This window comes from Parasteatoda tepidariorum, chromosome 10 (assembly GCF_982258835.1).
Source record: "Parasteatoda tepidariorum strain Cologne lab strain chromosome 10, Ptep-v5.0, whole genome shotgun sequence".
Taxonomy (NCBI): Eukaryota; Metazoa; Arthropoda; class Arachnida; order Araneae; family Theridiidae; genus Parasteatoda; species Parasteatoda tepidariorum.
Window position 1 is genome coordinate 37,078,168 of NC_141764.1, and position 20,843 is coordinate 37,099,010.

Sequence of the window (20,843 nt, forward strand, 5' to 3'; positions counted from 1 at the left end):
TTTAAAGAATAAGAAAGTGAGAAATAAGATGATGTTAGATTTAAATCTAAACATTTATATTAAGTTTTTTTTAAATTTTAAGAAATGAGAATGATAAAGCCGTTTCTAATTTGACTCTTACAATGATATAAGCCTTGCTAATAAGTAAAATTACTTCTTATTTACTTCTCATTGTCGCACAACTTGTTTAGGTTAATTTTTTCCACAATTGTTTATTTTTCGAAACCAGGTAATCATTCCTTTCTTACATAAAATTATAACAATTATGTATTTTTGAAACAAATAATCTTTTTAAAAAAAATCACCTTGTAAAGGAAAAAAAACCAGCGATGGCTGATCGGCTAGCACCGACCACAGTGACAGATCATGGGTTAGAGTCCCTTGCCATCTAATGGTGGGAGGTTTTCGGGGTCTGCCTCTCCATGTACAGCAAATGTGGGTTAGTTCGAGCAAAAAATCCTCCACGAAGGCAGATTTCTCCCCATAGCTGACTTAGGAGTTCCCTTGTCTTTTGGATTGGGTTCAAAATTGCAAGACTACGGAGTTGAACATTGGAAGTCGTAAACCTTAAATTACGGCGGTAATAAAATAAAATGAAGTTTAGTTAAAGCTCTTTTGCCATGTAGTTGATTAGATCTGTTTCACTCATAAGCTCAAAAGTTAACTTCATTCTTATAAATTTTCTGCACTTATAAATTCTCTGTAATTTTACATTTATTTTACTCTTACCCTAATCTAAATTAAGGCATCTAATTTCAAACCCAACTCAACCTGCTTTCTTTAAAAGTCTTACTGAAATATTATCTTTTAAAATTAAACTTTAACAAATCATTATGAAAAATTATTATAATTAAAAAATTTCACTAAAGTATTTTTTTTTATTTTTTGATGAAACGTTACGAATCAAAATCGACTCTTAAACAAGTCTACTTCAAAATACGCTTTTAATTTACGCAAGACTAAAAAAAAACATTTACTCAAATTCCAATGCTTCGATTAAAAAAAAAATCATTTCCCCAAAGTTTCTACAAATGGATTAAGCCGGTTTTTATCTTAGCTGCTTATTTAAATGTGGAGAATGCATAATCATTTAAAAAACAATAGCGCAACTATATTTGTCAGCGGGAGTTTATTTTTATTATTATTTGTCATTAACCAGCCGCATGATTCAGTTTTTACAAAATCAAGGCCTTCGTCAACGTCGACAACCTGAAATGCGTTTTCTCTATGATTCAAACGCAGCATCAGTTCGTTGGAAAAATAGTTTTGAGGTCTTCCACAATTTCCTTCTCTTCACACCCTCGCACTCACACACGTTGCGGTCAGTCAAAAAGAACAAAGTTTGTAACCACACGCCCATATAGAATAATCTTAGATGTCCTGGTCCCTCCTCTTATTTGTTTCAAACAAGGCCTCAACTTAAGAGTGAAATTTAATATTGCCATCATTAAAATGGATGTGCTGCCCCAAGGAATACAAAGGATGTGCTGTTCGAAAATTAATATCAGCTTAAAGGTAAGATGATTTTGTGATTTACATGCCTAAAGGGAATAAAATATTTTTGGTGTCTTATAAATATTTTGGAGTACTCATAGCTGCCAACTGTACTGGATTTTGCCAGTTTCTCCTGGTCTACTGGTTTATTTAAAATTCTCCTGGTTTTTTGTACATTTTAGAAAATTCCCTGAAATTGAGTAAGTTTCCTTAAAAAATCCCATTTGAAATTAATTTTCTGTGCGGATTATTGCTTGCTTGCTTGAATAATTAAAAAGTATTACAAATACATAATGAAGTGAACTTCATTTATAGAAATCAGTACAAAACCTTTTTTTGTTCTAAAATGTTTAGTTTATTTTCACTCACGGTATATTTTTTAAATTAATTAGAAAAAAATATTTGAACTATGTTTGATGAATTAAATGCCTATTAATATTCAAAATTATGAGTAAACGTAATACATAACATTTCAAGTATGTTTAATGCCTATCATAACTACAGAATATTGCAGTTTTTCTACTTTGATGACTATAAAAATCCCTAGAATTTCCTACTTCTAAAATATTTAGTACATTATGCAACAATTATTGTGAAATTTATATTATTTCGTAAAAACTACTGGATTTTTTCCTCTCTATGTTGGCAGCTATGGACTCTGAATTTTATTTCAGCTTCTTTCACTTCACATTGGCTTTAAATTCTTACCCATGACAGAAAAAATATTTTAAGCGCATTTCTAATTAATACCTTTTTTGCATGGAAACATTGAAGTATTTATTATATGAAGAAAAGTCAAAAAAAATATTCCAATCATATTTTAAATATCTTAACAACTGTAATGCGCCATAAAATATGCGAGAAATAAAACAATTAAAATGTTTGCTTCTTTTTTTATGCAAGCAACAATAATGGGTTAAATTTTTTTCGTACTTAGTTATTTCATGTTCATACGTTTTTCTGCATTGCTTCATGTGTTTTCATATGTTGCTTCTTTTGCTTTTATATATTGCTTCATATGTTTTCATACGTTGCTTCACATGATTCCGTGTGCCATTTCATGCATTTTTAGATTTTGCTTCATACGTTGCTTCTTACCTTTTTAAATATTGCTTCATAGGTTTCTAGACAATACTTCATGCTTTTTATGTGCTGTTTTATATATTTTCATGTGATTCGTATATTATCATGCATGAGTTTTAGGAGTTTCTGTGCGGTTTTTTGCAAGTACATGTATTTCTGCTGCATATTAGCGATTACGATTTGCCATAACTTAGCTGCAATATAACTATCATAACTTAAATCATGACTAACAACATAATTTGATAATAATATTTTCCTTTATATCTCATTTGTATTAAAAATCTTAAAAATATTACTCTTCTTATGTTTCTTATAGTAACACCAAAACCTGTTCAATTTCCGAAAACTGAGAGATAATGATTGTTTTTTAATAGAAACACCTTCAAGCTAGAACAGTCAGGCTTTGATGTTTTCAATACAAATTTATTCAAAAGTGATTCCTCAAATATTAATAACGTTCCTTGCTTAAATATAGGTTTGCTATCCTTGTTGTGCCATTTTTACTTCATTTTTGCAACCCGTTTAAGAGAGTAAAAATTACCGAAAATGGGAAAAACAAAAAAAGATCGTTAATTCTTACCGAAGCTCTTTGGTAACAATTTTGATGCAGTTAAAAATAAAATATGGTCTTATAATTTATGATGAAATTTGATATGTGTGGAAATATTTGGTAATTTCATCATGATACCTTTGAACACAAAAAACCATAATAAAAACCATTTATTCCATTAAATTGACTTTTCAGTTTTGTATTTTTTACTAATATGTAATAATTTCGAAAACCAGAATTTCTGGTTAACAGTTACCATATGAAAGGAAAAATTACCAAAAGATGTGGTTTAAATACCTTATATTTTGGTTTTATAACCGGAATTAAGGTTTTTTAACCAAAAACGTCATTACCATAGAGTACGCTGATCTCACCATAATACTTTCTCCGTGTATGTTAAAGATTGACATTGATCGTTTCTCAACAACTTTACTCTTACAATTTCTTCCCGTGAATTGGCAGAAAAAAATTTCTCTTTCTTCGAATAATTCTTCATTTAATCCTCACATTGATAAAGGCTGGGTATCTGATTGGATTACATAGTCTTGAAAATTAATGATCCCGCCTTGAAGAATTAATAATCTAAATTATAGTGCGGTGTTATTCTCATTTAATCAGTACTACCTCGTATCATTTCTTATCAGCACTTAATATAAATTCCAAAACGTACACTATAAAAATTACCCGTTGCTTTTTTAGAATTTCTCTGTATATTTTACTCTTTAAGTCCGTTTTGTAAACAAAACGGTTTTCCTCAGTTTTTCGTCCTTATTGCAAACGGATTAAAACCGTAAGTCGAAATTATGGTATTTGACATGCAGTTTTGAATTCTATAATATAACTTTACCTTTTTTCCAATAATTTTACGATTACTTTCTATACTTGCTCTTTCTTTTTAACAATTACTTTATAGTCTTGAGCATCGTATAAATAAAACTGCAATTTGACTTTTGTCAAATTGATACAATATTGAAGCGAGATTCTCACTATCACAGCTTTTCCATAATAAAACGCTTGAATCGCGGCAACTCAGGAGACAGAGCGCGCCCCTCTCATTGTCAGTGAAGTGATGCAGGTTCGAATCCCAGCCCTAATTGATCGATACAAATTATGCCGACATAAAATATTCACATCTAGAGCAAGTACACATTTACTTCGCAACTTTTACACTGAAAACTTGTTCCCCTATGGTCAAAAGTCTGATTTCCTTCATAATGCTTATAGAAAAAACTTGTTCTTGCTTGGTAAAAGAAAAAAAACCGTTGATGGTACGAACTTACTTCATAATTTTTAAAGAAAATAGCAAAGGATTATTTTTACAGTGTAGGCAATATCCCATAGATGTGATGTAGCTCAAGAATTTAAAAAAAAAAATTTTTTTTTTTTGGTTAATGGCATGCACTTGGATCTATTTCCCATTGGCCTCAGAAATGCCAGGATTGCTTTCTCTGTTATCGTTACCCAGTGGCACCTATGGCTAAGCCAAGGCGGTGGAGTAGCGTCGCCCACGTCATACAACCATAAACCCGTTTATAGGGCGGTTACATTCACACAATCAGACAGAAAGAGAGAGAAAGTTACATCCATGCCCTGAGCGGGATTCAAACCCGCAACCATCGGCTCCGCAGTCAGGCACGCTAACCACTCGGCCACCTGGTCGGCGAATTTAACAATTATATTTTTAAAAAAAGTTCCACGCAAGAAATTAAAAAACCAGCTTTAACCAGAATTCCATTTAAATAAGCCAACAGTTGTATTTTTTAATCACTTGTAGCAACAAAAAAAAAACATCCTCAATGATTCATTGAATTACTTTTTTATCATTTTTAAAGCTATTTTTTAAAAGCTACAATGCCTATGTCAGCAAAAGAAGCTTTTTTATCAAAAAAATATCAATTACATAAAGAAAAAAGATGAACAGATGTATCATAAAAGTGAAATCAAAAATAATAAATAAATTGAAATGTCATAAAGAATCAGTGACAGACAATAGTGATACCCGGACGTAATTCGAAATGACCTCATCATCAAGATGATGAGGTCCTGAAAGAGCCCGTTTGCTCCTTCGAAGAGGTCAAGGAAAGTCATTTAAGGAGAATAATTGATTATTTTGCTTATGAAGCCTGACGCTCTGTTTGAATTTTAAAGCACTTTAATGTTCCCTTTTGGGTGGAGATAGCTCATTAAATCTGAAGTTCTGAAAGTCAATGGATGGTTTCTTAATCATGAACTCGCAGCCAGCTTCAATGTTAAGTGGACTACCATATTCGCTCCGGCTTGCATTTCAGTTGTCATGAGGCTTAAAGTAATTGCGAATACATTGGTTCCCACGGCACTAAATTGGTTTGGCAGGATTTATTTGGCAATTTGTTTTTATTCGAATGGAAATGAGCAAAATAGCTGATCAATTATAATAAGAAGAATGGATTCCTTTATTTTGCTATTTCTGCATGTATCAATTGCTTTTTTCTTTAAGAAAACTATTATTTTTATGAGTTCTTTCGGATTCTTTTTTTTTTTCTTGATTTTTAAAAACATTCGCTTTTTATTGAGCTCCAAGTTGACAAATTAAACTTGAATAAAGTAATACGCGAAGATCGCCGTTTATTTATTTTAAATGTGAAATTTATTCGAAGCGAAAAACAATTGTCCATTGACAATGCATAAAATTTAATTGCTTTCATTTTAATCGTCTTATTTCATATGTTTCTAAGTTCAGTTTGAAATTTTAAAAAAGAAGTTAGACTTGAAAAGTCTTTTTTTTTTAAATTATAAAAAACGGTTTTATTTATTTTTTTTTTTGAATTATGTAAATTATAATGAGACTATGTATCAAAAACAATGCCGATTAAATTTTCCCAAAAAAATTCTGCTTGGAGAACAATTCGGTTGCAAAGCCGAAGTAAATGCTTCAACAGCACATTAATTCAGCATTTCTAACTTACGTACAGCTAATTAAAAAGAAAAAAGAAAAAGAGAATGAATAAGAAAGAAAGAAAGAAAAAGAATATCCGTCTAATTTACTTTTAAACTAACAATAAGAGTTTACACGTACTTATAAGATGCACTTCTGATGATTTGGAAAACACACCGAAACAACAGTATTTAATTGATGCAAACAGTAATTTACTCGTAGAAGATTTCTTGACTTCCAATAATAAATTACGGAGCTATACTACAAGAGAAATTTTTCATGGCAAATTCTGTTTCACCTCATTTTTAAAATGTAAAGTTTAGAGAAAAATATATTCAGGTAAACCTAGAGTTACCATAAAACTTCAAATGCTGAAAAAAAAACTTCAAAACATCAAAATGCAAACAAAATTATTTCAGGAAAATTTCCCCACTGAGTAATCCTGCTAAAATATGTTTCCATTTTGTTAAATTTCCAGCACTTGAAACTTCATGATTTACACAAGGCTTAACTGAACTCCCTTTTCTAATAGTTTAAATTTTAAGTTCATTATGTCTTCTTTTTATTTCCAATAGCAAGGCGAAAAGTAAAAATATTTAGAAAGATAAAAATACAAAAGTATGCACATGAGATGACAAAACATAACCGAAGACATTGCCCTAGAAGTTGTCTTACTTTCCAATACCTTAAGAACTCAGTCAATTCAGGGCTCTGCATCAGAACAAGTTGTCCCTGCCCATTTCTTCTGCAATATCATGTTGGGTGAGAAGTTATCGACAATGTCAACATGCATCTATGAAAAGGCACTCCAACATAGAATCGAATTAACTTGTGTTATATACTAGTGAATTGGAATTGTATTTCCGTAGTGGTAGATACAGAATTTTATCCGTGACAGAATTCAATGAACGGGATACCACTACTTGATTCATTGCTGTTTTTGTGACAAACCAGAAGAGCTGTATTAAGATCACCGTACTTTTGAGTGCTGATCGTGAGAGCTGTATTAAGTTCACGGCCGTGGTCGCTCTTGTGTTGCCATTAGCAGTCGAGTGTATACAAGCCGACGTTGTGTGAATACTAGTGAATTGGAATTGTATTTTTGTAGTGGTATACTCAGTACATATCACAAAGTGCAAAAAAAAGGAGTGGCGGAAGGGCCTATACGATGTACAGTGGGCCAGCATCCAAGGTTTCGTGGTCAAAATTAGTATTTCGATAAAATTTGTTTCAAAATTTGGGGGGTTTTATTTAGGGGTTTTCATGTGCAAGTAAATTGAATTCATAGTTGAAATTTTGAAATACACTAAAAATTCCCAAAAAAAACAAAATGGTGTGTGAAATATGGAGAACAAAAATAAAAAATATAATATAGTACGTTTAAATAATTAAATATAGCAATGAAAATATAATAATTTTATATTAAAAATGGAAAGCAAATTATATTTCCGAAGTAATATTACAAAATAACGCGAAAGCATAAAAAAAAAAAACATAATTTTTGTTTTTCGGTATATTTAGTCCACCAATGCAATACGGGCAAAATGGGGCAGATTTTTTCGAAAGAAGAAACATCAAAGAAGACAACAAAAAAGTTTAGCTAATTACCTCGTGGAATTTTTTGGAACTAAGTTTCGAAAGTCATTCAAACATTGTAAAATGTCAAATGATAAGATATAAACTATAAGTTCGTCAAGAGTGTTAACTAATCCAACAAATTGAAAAATTTTACTATAATTTCAGACTAATTGCTCTGATAAAAATTTAACAGTAAGGTGAAATTCCTATATATATTTCTGAAATAAAAATTTAAAAGTTGCATTTAAAAGAACATTTTTTAACATATTTTTCATTACATTGTACTCTTGTCGGTGCAGAAAGAAAATTATAATGTTTGGAATGATTATGAATACTTAATTTGGGCTATATTAAAACTGCCTACGTATATTTTAGTTGAAAATTTAATTTTTGACTTTTGGCCAAAGATCATGGTCTTCTGGCCTAAAGTGTGACGCAGATGAACAAGTTCATTGAGTAGGTGGATAAGAATTCGTTATGAAGTGTTCATACGTAGTATAGCGTACTCTAAAGATAAAATTTGGTAACTGGTTAGATTACATCTTGTTACTTAAACTCACACTAGCACATGAATTCCAGTAAGCGTTTTATATTTTTAAGTTTTTGTCAATTTAAAAAACGACTTTTCATGATTCAATTCCTTTGAGTAAATGGAATTTCAAAACATATACTTTTGTACTGGTGATGAACTCTTTGACGTAGAATATTTATCAGAAACATTTTTTTATACTTTTTTCATTATTTTGTATTAATTTAGCTCAAAATAATTGTAAAATATTATATTTACTGTAAAATATTATTTATTATTTTAATATTTTAAGGTTATGAAATAGGGCATGAAACTCCTGTGTCTTTTTCTGCCTTAAAGGTGAAATCCTCCCAACACGGCTCAATTCCACGGAATAATTTTTACCGAATTTGTTCTTATTTGCAGTTATTTAGATCTAAGAGATACAGTTATTCATCGTTGAAATTTCCTTAATTTACGAAATTAATTATTGATAAATTTTTGAGTATGACAGAAAAATAAAATTTTAAACTACTTTTTTTTTAATTTTATATTTTAGTGCAAATATAATTCTGCTAATCAAGCAGATTTTTAGTAACAATCAGACTGCTTTTTGTAATAAGAAAATACTAAAATATATTTTTGCTTGTAATTAAGGTGTTATAAAAGGGACATCCATCCCAGTCATACACCATTTGCGTCAAAGGGTTAAATATTGTTTCATGTCATTAATAGGATTTTTTTTTTTTTTTAATTTTATCGTGAGCACCAGATGTCATAGTGTTTTTAATTCTTTAAATTTTTGATCTAAAGAAAATTAAATTGCAAAAATTTTTAGCATTGTTTCACAAAAGTGTTTACATTTAAATAATGCTTTTACTTTTGCTAAACTTCTGCAAAAAAATTAAGATTTTTGAGCCAAATTTTAGATAAATATGAAAAAATGAAAAGTTGCACATCAATGCCATCTCAATAAAATCAAAAACACCCATATCACTTAAATTCAATATTGGTAAATTTTAATAAAAAGGTAAATCAAATATAAACATTAAAAAAGTTAATATGCATATTTTTTTAATTGCATGCTATCGACTATAATTATAAACAATGAATAAAAATAATTGAAAGTTTCAATTAAAAAATAAATTAAGAATTTACTTTTTCATGATAAACTCTTGTTTTTTAATTTGCTACTTAGCAATTACTGCTTTAGTATCTAAAAATATTGCACAGTTATACAAATCTAAGGAATTTTCACAGAAATTTTGAGTGATGAACAACAGAAACATTCCAACTGTCCACAGTGGACCCGTATCCACTTCAATTTCCCTCTCTCCTCCGTACTATTTTTGTCTAATTTAATGAAATAACTGATATTTTAAAAGAAACTGAGGAATAGTGAATAATTGTTTGTATTTCTCGAAGCTATCAGCAAGGGTTCAAAAAACTACTCAATGCATTTCAGTTCGAGGAAACAATCATCCTAAAAAAAAATTTGATTAGAAAATACAGGGTGTTTATAATGTCCCCGACCCATTTTGATGTTTAATAACTCATAAAATAATAAAGATAGATTAAAATTAATAACATAAATGGTTAGATAGACTCAAAAAGTTTCATGACCCTTGTCAATGAACTTCCACGTGTGCCCCCTCATTGGGGTGTCATCGTTCGTAGTTCTTTGAATGACCATTTTCCAGGAAGATGGATTGGGCGAGGAGGTCCAATTCCTTGGCCACCCAGATCACCTGATATAACGCCGCTGGACTTTTTTCTTTGGGGATTTATAAAGGACAATGTTTACAGGAGGATAGTGTCGAACATTGATGACCTAAAAGTCAGAATTACAACCGCAATAGCCTCCGTGGATGCCGATATGCTTGCCGCTACCTGACGCGAAATTGACTATCGACTTGATATTCTCCGTGCGACCAAGGGGGCACACGTGGAAGTTCATTGACAAAGGTCATGAAACTTTTTGAGTCTATCTAACCATTTATGTTATTAATTTTAATCTATCTTTATTATTTTATAAGTTATTAAACATTAAAATGGGTCCGGGACTTTATAAACACCCTGTATGTTCAAAGTCATAATATATTGTCAAAAAGAAGAAGAAAAATTGTTTATAATTCCTTTTGGATCAGCTTCTTGCAATTTGGGGTAATGAAATGTTTTGGCATGGCCATTGCACAAATGTGTGTAAATTCAACTGAAAATACAAGAAAGAAAAGCAGGATTCAAAACATATTATGATTTATACGAGAGAAAGATATTTGTATTTAGTTACTTCAAAAGGTGCTTCAGAGAAAAATCATTCAAATTGTGGTGTAAACATTGTCAATTCCTGTAAGACATGTCCATTTTTTCATTGATCATTTAGATCATCGCTGAAACGCTATCGGAATATAGAAAATCTATAAAAATCTACGTAACATATGGATAAGGTAATCGAAAATATGATTAAAGGTATGAATCAAAAACTACTTGCAAGCACATAAGGTTTAAATATCAGAAAATATGAGGGATTCTCAGAATGGGAATAGTATATTTATTTCAGCTGTACATTTATCAGAATTTTTTTAAGCGTTTCTTTAAGGGGTTTTTGCAAGGGATGAATGAGAGGTTTGATCAACTCGTTCTTTTGCATGTTTAAACATATATTTAGCCATTGTGCACTGAATAGCAGAATAGCATCAGGCATAATCTTATATATTTCCTATCTCTAACACTTACAAGTAAAACCAATCATTTGCTATGTAGTTTTCAACCAGAAATTTTTTTTTCTTCACAAATTGACCCTATTTTAAGAGAAAAAAGTTCATCTCTGCTGGTTATTAAATTAATATTGTTAAAGACAGTATACCTTTTGTTTACTTTTATTTTCTATTTTAATAAGGTTTTTTTATTCAAATGTACAAAATGATTACGAAGGAAGGCTGCACATTGTGATAAATTGAGGATTTTGACAACATTTATGTCAAAGAGAAAATCGAGGAAAGGACCAACGCGAAGGAAAGTGAAGAAAAATTCAGAAAATATTAAAAAAAGAGGACAAGGAACCAAACAAAAAAAATATTTGTCTTCAGATAGCTATACTAATTTAGCAATTCCAGTTCAGATTTGTGTTTGCTGTTTTTTTTTTCAAATTTGTTGTTTTATTTGCTGTAATTAGTTTATATTTTTATTTGCTTTTGGGTTAACAGAGCGCAAAAAAGTCGACTATTTTTTAAAAAAAAAAAAATGTTATGTAATTTTTATTTCATTTAATTTTTATTTTATTTAATTTTTATTTTATTTAATTTTTATTTTATTTAATTTTATTTTATTTAATTTTATTTAATTTTACTTAATTTTATTTAATTTTATTTAATTTTATTTAATTTTATTTAATTTTATTTTTATTGAATTTAATTTTTATTGTATTTAATTCTTATGTGTTTAAAAAATTAAATAGAATAAAAATAAAATAAAATTGAAATTTGGTGGAGATCTAAATTTTTTTGAGGATTTTGCGATTGCGCCCGGCTGCGATTTTTCAGTTCAGCGGCGTTTAACGACTTGTTCTCCTGTTTAGCATTTTCTTTAAAAAAATCTTGATTCTTGACTTTCTTTTTGTTCAGATATCAAATTTGAAGGGAAAAATAAATTGATATTATTACTGCAACCAACTACAACCAAGAGAAAAATCTCCAAAAAAGAAAACATGTCTTTAAATACAATTATTACTTGTAACATTTTTATACACTTAATTATTGCTTCATAAATTTTAATTACTCTTTTAATTTCCGTTAGTCAAACCTCCCTCTTAGTGGGTCAAACCACCCTCTAGTGGAGAGGTTTGAATATCTTTTTACTCCTGTGTAAAATCCTTAACAATATAATCCTTTGGTAATTTATAATTTAAGTTAGAAATAATATTGCAAACGGAGGGCAAATATTTTAAGCTATCAATTTAAACTTGAAAATTTTATATTGTTAAAAAAAATCGTGAAATATTTCTTTAAAAAATTATTATAACCTGCCATGTTTTACCTGTTTTTAAGAGATTTTTAAAATTTACCTTTCAACTATGTATCTTTTTAGAAATTTCAAAAAAAATTTCTCTCAATTATGTATTTATACGATTTCTTGAGTATTCTTTTAACTATGTGTTTCTAAAATAAATTCATGTGTATCTTTCAACTATGTATTTAGGAGAAATTTGAGACAAATATCTCACAACTAACTATTAATTAATTTCTTATTTATTATATTTCAACAATACAACATTTATCAACTTCCTCGCGCCTTTCTTTTAAATACTGACTAATTAGGAATTTCTCTCGTATTTATTTTAGCTAAATATTTATAACAAAACATTTACATTTTTTTAGCAATGTAAGCATTTAAAAACCTAATGATGTTGCATGGATTTAAATTATTTGTTTCTTTTTTTCAGGAAATAATATTAATTTTAACGATAGCAACCACAGGGATTCAGATTGTTATAGCTGAGATAAGCAGAGGCATTCCTTGCATTAAACGACTGAACCAGTTATATTGTCCTTCTCCTGGTCAAAACTATCCTCAGTGAGTTAAAAAGGTTGTTTTTTATTTAAGCTTTGGATTCATAATACTCGCAATGTTAAAACTTTATTTTTCTTTTTTAAATTTAAGTCACTTGCCTCTACGCATCACAAAAAGATAATAGTCATGTTACCGTTTCGTACTTTCTCATAGAGATGTAAAGAGAGCCAGAGGCTGAGTAGAATCCATGAGTGGAATTAATCAATTTCGTAATTTTGTGGTTGTGAATGGCAACTAGCTGTTTGCACTGTTTCTATTGTATGATACGTAAGGTTCACGCCAGTATGGCGACAATTGTCGCCAAATGTTCCATAAATGTCGCCAAAATCACACGCTTAGGCGACAAATTTGTCGTTTTGAAATATGTTTGGAATTTACAAAATAGTAACAAAAATAAAAATTCTGCTTCGAATTCAACACATTTAAAAAAAAAATATTGAAGAAAATTTTTTGTTCAACTCGTGTTATGGAATTCAAATGAGTGATATTCAAAGGAATAACAGAGAGTGTTTATACAAAAAAATTTAAATTTAAACGGTGAATTTCGAATTGCTGTGCTTTGAATTCATGTACTGGCATTATAAATGCTCATCAATAAAATAATATTTTTTGCTCTTTTAGAATTGACTTTATTTAAAATTTTATAAGTTTTAGATAATTAATTTTTTATATGATATTTTGTCCTTTCTTACTTTTTTCTGTTTTTCTCATTTATTTGTTTATTTGATCTCAGCATTCTAATCTCTATGTTGAATCTAATTATTAATATTATTGCAACTTTTTTACACTCAATCTTAATAAGTTATAATCTTCAATTTTCATGGGCTAATGAACCTTATTAGTTTTAGAGTGATATATATGGCGATTAATAACTTTGATGTGTATTGAATTGTGAAGTTCGATTTTCTTTTTCCCAAGTTTATTTAACATAATAAGATTTTGGACCACTCAATGAATACCTAAGTGGTCCTAATGAACCACTAAACTTTCATTGCTGTTGTGTACCTTTACGTATTCCCTTCTCAACAGAAACACATCTTATTCGTTGTTATCTAACTGATTGATCACTGATAAATTGATGGTGGACAGTTAAGTGAAGTGACGCCAGCTTAGACATCTGCATTAAACAAAAAATAAATAAAAATATGCGATCTTTAATATACAAAGCAGATCCAGATACTTTTTACTGTCATAAGCATAAAATTAATAAAAGCACACATTAATGTAATGGTACTATGGGGCTAAGCTCCTTGTTCTCTGACGATCACCAACCCCGATGTTGCGACCTTCGCAATAATTGTTGTTTTTTGGTCTAAAACATTTTTTTTTACAAAAGATATGAAGTTATTCACTTAAACTATATGAACCGCAGCGAATTATGTTTGCTTACGCTTGTGATCTCATTTTCTATGTTCAAAGAATTCTCTCCTGGTTCTATTAAGATATATAAGTGAACATAAATAACTTTGCTTAGTTATCATTTTTTAAATAACATTTAGAATTAAATGTTTATTCTTTTAACAAATTTGCTGAAATCTCAACCTCAATTTAATACTTTCTCAAAGGCACGTTGGAGTCCTGACGGATTCGTTTAACTTGGGACCTAAGCGTACACCATGACCAAACAGACTCATATATATAAATACAATTTGTGCATGAATCACATAAAACACGAGGCTGATCGCTAAGTTCTTAATCATGAAACTAGTCTCTTTAACTGCAATTTATGGTATTGTATTAATGTAAATTTGCACCAGAAAATAACAATCATAAAACAATTAATAAGTTTCAATACCGATTTAAATAAATTTATCTTAAAATATAAAGTAATAAGGAAATATCATAGAACCATTTTATACCATTAGGGTAAAATCCCAGAATAGCCCTCCTCTTGGCGACCTTTTGCAATCTCGCCAAGTTGGCGATTATTACTTGGATCAAAGTTGTTTTTTTATTATTAAAAAACAATTTAAATTATTACAAGTTAATTAAAATATTTTTGATAAAATAAAATAAAAAATTTTTTAATTTTAACTTTTATTTGTGAATTGCGAAATTATCCTAGAGTTATTTTATGCACCCATACATATTTTTTTTTAATTTAATATTTATTGATAGCTTAAAATATCTAAATATATCTCACTTTTGCTACCACTTTAAAGAGTTTTCCAGACAGTGAGAACTTTATCTCAATAGCAAATCAAAACCAAAAACGTAACAATAGCTGAGTATAGAGTCCCTGAATTAGACTATAGTATACATAGTATAGGAGGCTTAGCTGAATAGAATAAGAAAAATAAATGTTAAAAATAAATATACCTTTAAATTAGGGATACAAAAAATATGGAAAACTATGTTATGGACAACAATGGAAAACTATGTTAGATCATTATGTTTTTATGTTACACTGAGATTTACCTGTTATTTATTTATACCTTATTTAAAGGTATTTATAAGTAATACCTTTCTAATCCATTCTTAATAATATTCTGTCATTTTTACGCTTGTGTTTTTGATTAATATTCAAAATTAAAGACTCAGGCCTAAACCCATTCTTCATTTGTTCCTAAAATAATCGCATGATATTTCCTTATAATGCAAAATTATATGATTTTGCAATGATTGATGCAAGGATATTTAGTAACTTTTTTCGCAATTTTTAGGTGATAAATATGCTATATAAATTTATATTAGTTAAATTTATAGTTATATATTATATATTAGTTAAATTTATATTCATAATAAATTTTATGGGAAACTGTGTCCAGTCCAAGCTGTCAATAAAAATAATGAATACAAAATATTTTTTTTAAATTCCAAAGCAATATTAAGAATTAAAGTTTTGCAATATTGCTGAAATCCCTAGCGAAAAATATTTAATGAGTTTTAATAGTAACCAAAAATATAATAAGAATTAAAAAAAAAATACCTTCTGAATGAAGTTGCAATAGTAACCGAGACCGATTAAGTTTCAAGGTGATTTAGGCTTAGATTTTATATCGATGGAATTGGTAGTTAGATTTGTGGAACTAAATAAATCTATTTTAATACAATGTTTGTAATGTCCAGTTGCCTATTCAAATTTAAATCGATTCATTTACTAGTTTGAATCTATTTTCCCCAAAATTAACACTCTATTTATTGGTGCGCAAGCGTGCAGGCTTGTGTGTTAATTACATAAATACGGCCTGTAACCCAGTGCTAAGACAGATAGTACAATTCAGAGAAGGACAGCACGAAGATGCATCCAGGCTTATACGAGATTCGAACTCGCTCTCTCCTTGCTACAGAGCGTTTGGCGGGCAATATCACTCGGCCAAGGGAAGCCCATCGAACAATTTAGCACTAACAACTATTTATAATATTTCAAAACTGTAGAAATATTTCAATTTTCCCTAATTTTGCTAAAGTTAATAATTTTTAAAGATTACTTCCCATAACAAGCATAATTTCTTTGTAATTATTACAGTATTTCTGTAAACAAATTATTTTTTTAATTCCATGACTGATTTCATAGCCTTTTTCCCTTTGAGAAATCTTTTAATACTTATCTGAAATAAATGCTTCCAAATCTTTTCAGAGATAAAATAGAAACGTTCATCGATGAGAACAAAGCACTCATAAAACGAATGTTTGGGGACTACACAAATGCGCCAGTAGACAGCGAAATTCCTGATAGTTTCGAAACATATGATGGAAAGAAAATTCGAGTAAGACCCAAGAGAGCTGCTTCCAGAAATTCCTACACTGCTGCCTCAAATAAGTATGTTTTAATCTCTCATTGCGATATTATATAAATTTATCTGTCATTTCTTACTTGAGAACAATGTCGGACCATGTTTCATCTATTTTCACCTATTTTCCCAAGTTTACTGTTACAATGAAATTGCAGCTGTAAATTGATTTAAGTTATTCAGCATTTTCACACTTTTTTACTACAACGTATTTGCAACAAAGAATGTCAAGAAAATTGACTAAAAATTTTAAAACTCAATTTAAAAAATAGCTAAGGGATAGATATTGCAGCGTTTTGCTCACTACTACTTTTTTAAATGTATTTTTTATTTACGTCACCTAGATCTGCACAACGGGCTATTTGAGACGGTCTGGGAAACAGCCTTGAGGATGATCAGAAGACATACCAACTGATCCTCTGCAGAGGGGATCTCATTTCATAATTAAAGCCACTTCCACAATTTCGAAATAGGTCTAAAGGGGAAGGAAATTTTCTCTAGATCCCTGTTGATTCCAGACACAAACCAATAGATTCGATTTGCATTCAATATTTATTCCCGGTACTCATGGTACTAGGCTTTACTTACGAATAAATGTGGAATATACATTGACCAAAAGACTAGATGGAAAGAAAAAGATCGAACGACCCAGAAAAAGTTAGCTAAAAGAGGTAGAGGGAGATTTTAAAAAGATGAAAATCAAAAATTTAATTATAAAAGCCAAATATGGGAGAAAGTGGAGCTGTGTGGTAAAGAAGGTCAATAAAAAGACCTCCATGGAGTGAACAACTAAGGAGTAAATAAGCACATTAACCAAAATTTATATTAGAGCTATATTTAAGAACGCTAAATACAATACTATAAACAATTTTTTCTGCTGCAAGTCTCTGACTTTTTCAGCCAAAAGAATTTTTACTGGCCTACATTAATTTTGTCCTCAAACTGCCACGTTGTTTCAGTAAATTCAATTTGATTTTAAAAATATTGTTATATAGCTTTTCCTGACGGACTTCCCTACCAGTCCTTCACGAAGGCTAGTTTTTCCCTGTGAAAATTGTACATTTCAATTCCTTCATGTTTTTCTTCAATTTAATTTTTCAATTCATCTGTCATTTTCCAACCTATTCATATTTCATAACCATAATATTTCATAACCAGTAACTTTTTCTTTTTAGTGAAATATGCATGTTCATAGGGAAATATGAAAATGTCGGTAATTTTTTATTAGCAAATTAATGTAATGTTAAAATAACTAGTTGTACTAATAACCTATACGACAAAACACTAAAATCACTGAACAAAAATTTGAAATACCTATGAATACTGTATAGTCAGCAAATATATAGTGCTTTTGCATTGCATAATGCATACGTCTTTGAGTGTATAACATGTATTTGAAGTATACATTACATTATTTGTTATTGTGTGATTTTTTAATTACTCTCTTGCATCTAGAGTTGATGCATGTGAATCTGCAATAGAAATCGTGACTCCATATTGGTCGTCTAACAGCGCAGGAAAATTAAGAGCTATTGTCAATACACAACATTTACAGCAAGCAATACATCAAGAAGTGTGCCAGTAAGTTGCATTTTTTCTCCTTATGAAATAATTTCAATACAATAGTTATTTTGTTTAAATTTTGATTGATAATTAAATTATTAGCAAATACCCCTTATCAACGGCATGAGGATGCACTTGCATTCTCTGAATATCCAATAAATCAAAAAAAATTATTTTGATTTTAAAATGTTAAAAACACTGGGGCTGCCTATTGTAAGAAATTTTTTTAGCGGATTTTGGATATTTTTACCTAGCTGATTTCGAATCAGCAATCAGTTTGTCTCACCAATCTACAGCTTTTTAAATGACATTTTTGGTCTATTTTTTGTAGAAATATTCAAATGCAAAATCTCATAAATAACAGGATGTCACATAAATGTTGCTGTAAACTTCAAAGGGAGCTATGGAACATCATCGGGTTGAAATTACATGCTAACCCATGCCCGGAAATGTCGTCATACGTCATTGGGGGTGATTCCCTATTATGAACAATTTCTTCGTGTGCCTCTGAACAGGTCATAATAGGGAAGGTACGACGACATTTCCGAGCATGGGTCCCTACGCAGTTTTAATTCTGCTCGAATTTGCTGCAATACGGTAAGTTGAACCATATCATCTTGCAAATGAATCCTTCTTTAACTTGATTGCATGATAGTATGGGTCAACTTCAACTAAAACACGTTTCAGTTTAACTCCTTATTGAGATTGCTGAATATTCACACAGCATTATTGTTCAAAGTACAATATTCTGGTCGATTTTGCACTGATTTTTCTAAGAATTATTTACAAGACTGTGACGATTCTACGAGAAACGCAAAAATACTTTACTGATGATAAAAAAAAATTTAAAAAATATTTATAAATATATATACAACTAATATATATATACATCTAATATATATATATACAACTAATGCACTGATACAATAATATATATACAACTAATGCACTGATGACATATTTGTTTCGTTTCAGACAAAACCAAACTAAAAAATGTGCTAATGATTGTAGTTGCGAGCAGAAGTATAAGTGGCACAGGCTATTAGCATATGATCCAGACGATGACTGCAAAGGAATATTTATGGACTGGTTTCTTTTTCCTTCCTGTTGTGTTTGTAGATGTGCAAGTTTTAATAAACCTAAATAAACAACATAAATTTGTTATTTTTATTGCAAAGTTGTGACGAAATTTCTTATGCATCTTAAACAAATTTGCTAACTTTCGCTCATTTTGCATAAAATTTTATTATTGTACTTAAAATTTTAGTAAAACTTATGCTTTCTATTTATTTTCTGGACTTATAAATTTAGATTAAAATGAATTCGATCACCAGTGCAAACAAATAAATTGAAAACATATATGAAAGTATTGTATTTATAGTATGGTGCTTTGAAACTTTCAGAAATTAAAAACTAAATTCCTGCATATGACTGTAACTCAAACCTAATTTTACTACTTCTTCAGAAAACCATCAGCGAAAAGATTAAAAATTGGCGTGTATGATTTTAAGGAATCCGGATAAATTCAAATTTTAAAATGTTTAGAATAGATTTTTTTTTAATTTTGCTTTATGTATGTAATATGTACTAAAACATGATATTAATGATTGAAACTTAAGATAAAAAAATTTTGAAAAAATTATTTTAGAGCAACTTTTCAGTGGTTCTGCACGACAAAGCAAGAATTAAAATATTGGGCGTAATTATGAGAATCAAGTATACATTCTCTGTTAATTTTCTAAATATTATGCTCTTTTATTATAATGCTTATTTTAAAATGTGTTATAAAAATTTCTTATAAAATTTTTAAAGAAAGCATATATAAAGTCGGTGGTTTGTTAGATGTCAGTATTTTTATACGCAAACCACATACTTTTTAATTGTTTTATCTTGATATTAAGAAGTCGTTTTGGGTTTTGAACTTAATGTTTCATTTTGCTTTGCCCCCCCCCAAAAAAAAAACCTATAAGACACAGGAATTTGAAATTACAAAAGAGTGTAGAAAAACGTACAGAGAGTACGATGGAACAAAGAAAATTAACATTTGATAATTAGTTCGAGAATTATTAACACTTAAATTTGAGGAGAATACCATGCTGGCTGCTCTATAAGTCGCAGGAATGCAACCACTGGATAGAAATTGGGTACTTGCACTTCAAGAAAAAGAGGATCACTACTACCCACACTTGCGATCTATAACATCAGCGCAAGCTGATCGCTTATTAGCAAAATGGCGAGTTAAAGTCGAGCTATGTTTCTCCACTTAAATTAGAATATTAATTAACTTGAAGTTAATTATATACAGAGCCGTATCGAGCATCAAATTTGTTGAAATATAATTCTTTCTCGTCTGCGTCTTTTACTTCACTTAAATTTATTATTTGTTTAGGTATTTTATTGTAACCGTGATATGTTTTTGCTCTGTGTACTTGGCAACTTCGATGCTTAATTAGTTTGTTTGTGTTCTACGTGGCTTCGTGCCAGTCTTTGTGTTAAGTAAGAAACATATAGTTAAAGAATTAATATCTTTGCAAAAGAATGTAAAATGAGTCATTTAAGAGAATTGATACTTGACAGATATGACTTACTAGAAATAGAATGGAAAGAACAGTTGCTAACCTAAACAAATGTCGCATTCCGACAGCAAATCAGGATCGAGTTTCCCACACTACGTCACTTGCAGGTATCTCATTGAACATGCTGAAAGAGAGACTAATTTCGTTTATAAAATTGAATGATTTTTGAAAACAAAACAAAAAATTCCGATTTGTTTGAAAGTTATAGCATTTTTAAGAGCTTTTTTACGAATTTTTCTCACATTTTTTGCTCTATGTTACATTTTGTTTTGCT

The 20,843-nt window shown here is 29.6% G+C and overlaps 1 protein-coding gene across 1 annotated transcript; it reads left to right on the plus strand.

The window, feature by feature from the left end:
* Positions 1-1,202: 1,202 nt before the first annotated feature.
* On the plus strand, positions 1,203-19,150 carry LOC107445238 (protein spaetzle 3). Its single transcript, XM_087153953.1, has 5 exons — positions 1,203-1,515; positions 12,569-12,699; positions 16,277-16,459; positions 17,886-18,011; positions 18,969-19,150. Exons 1-5 carry the CDS (start codon positions 1,228-1,230, stop codon positions 19,138-19,140), a joined length of 900 nt encoding a protein of 299 aa, XP_087010079.1. The 5' UTR covers positions 1,203-1,227; the 3' UTR covers positions 19,141-19,150.
* The last annotated feature ends 1,693 nt before the right edge of the window (positions 19,151-20,843 follow it).

Coding starts and splice junctions, on each gene's coding strand:
- LOC107445238 (XM_087153953.1), top strand. CDS start 1,228: ATGATTCAAACGCAGCATCAGTTCGTTGGAAAAATAGTTTTGAGGTCT. Junction 12,700..16,276: donor CCTGGTCAAAACTATCCTCA/GTGAGTTAAAAA, acceptor AAATCTTTTCAG/AGATAAAATAGAAACGTTCA. Junction 18,012..18,968: donor ATACATCAAGAAGTGTGCCA/GTAAGTTGCATT, acceptor GTTTCGTTTCAG/ACAAAACCAAACTAAAAAAT.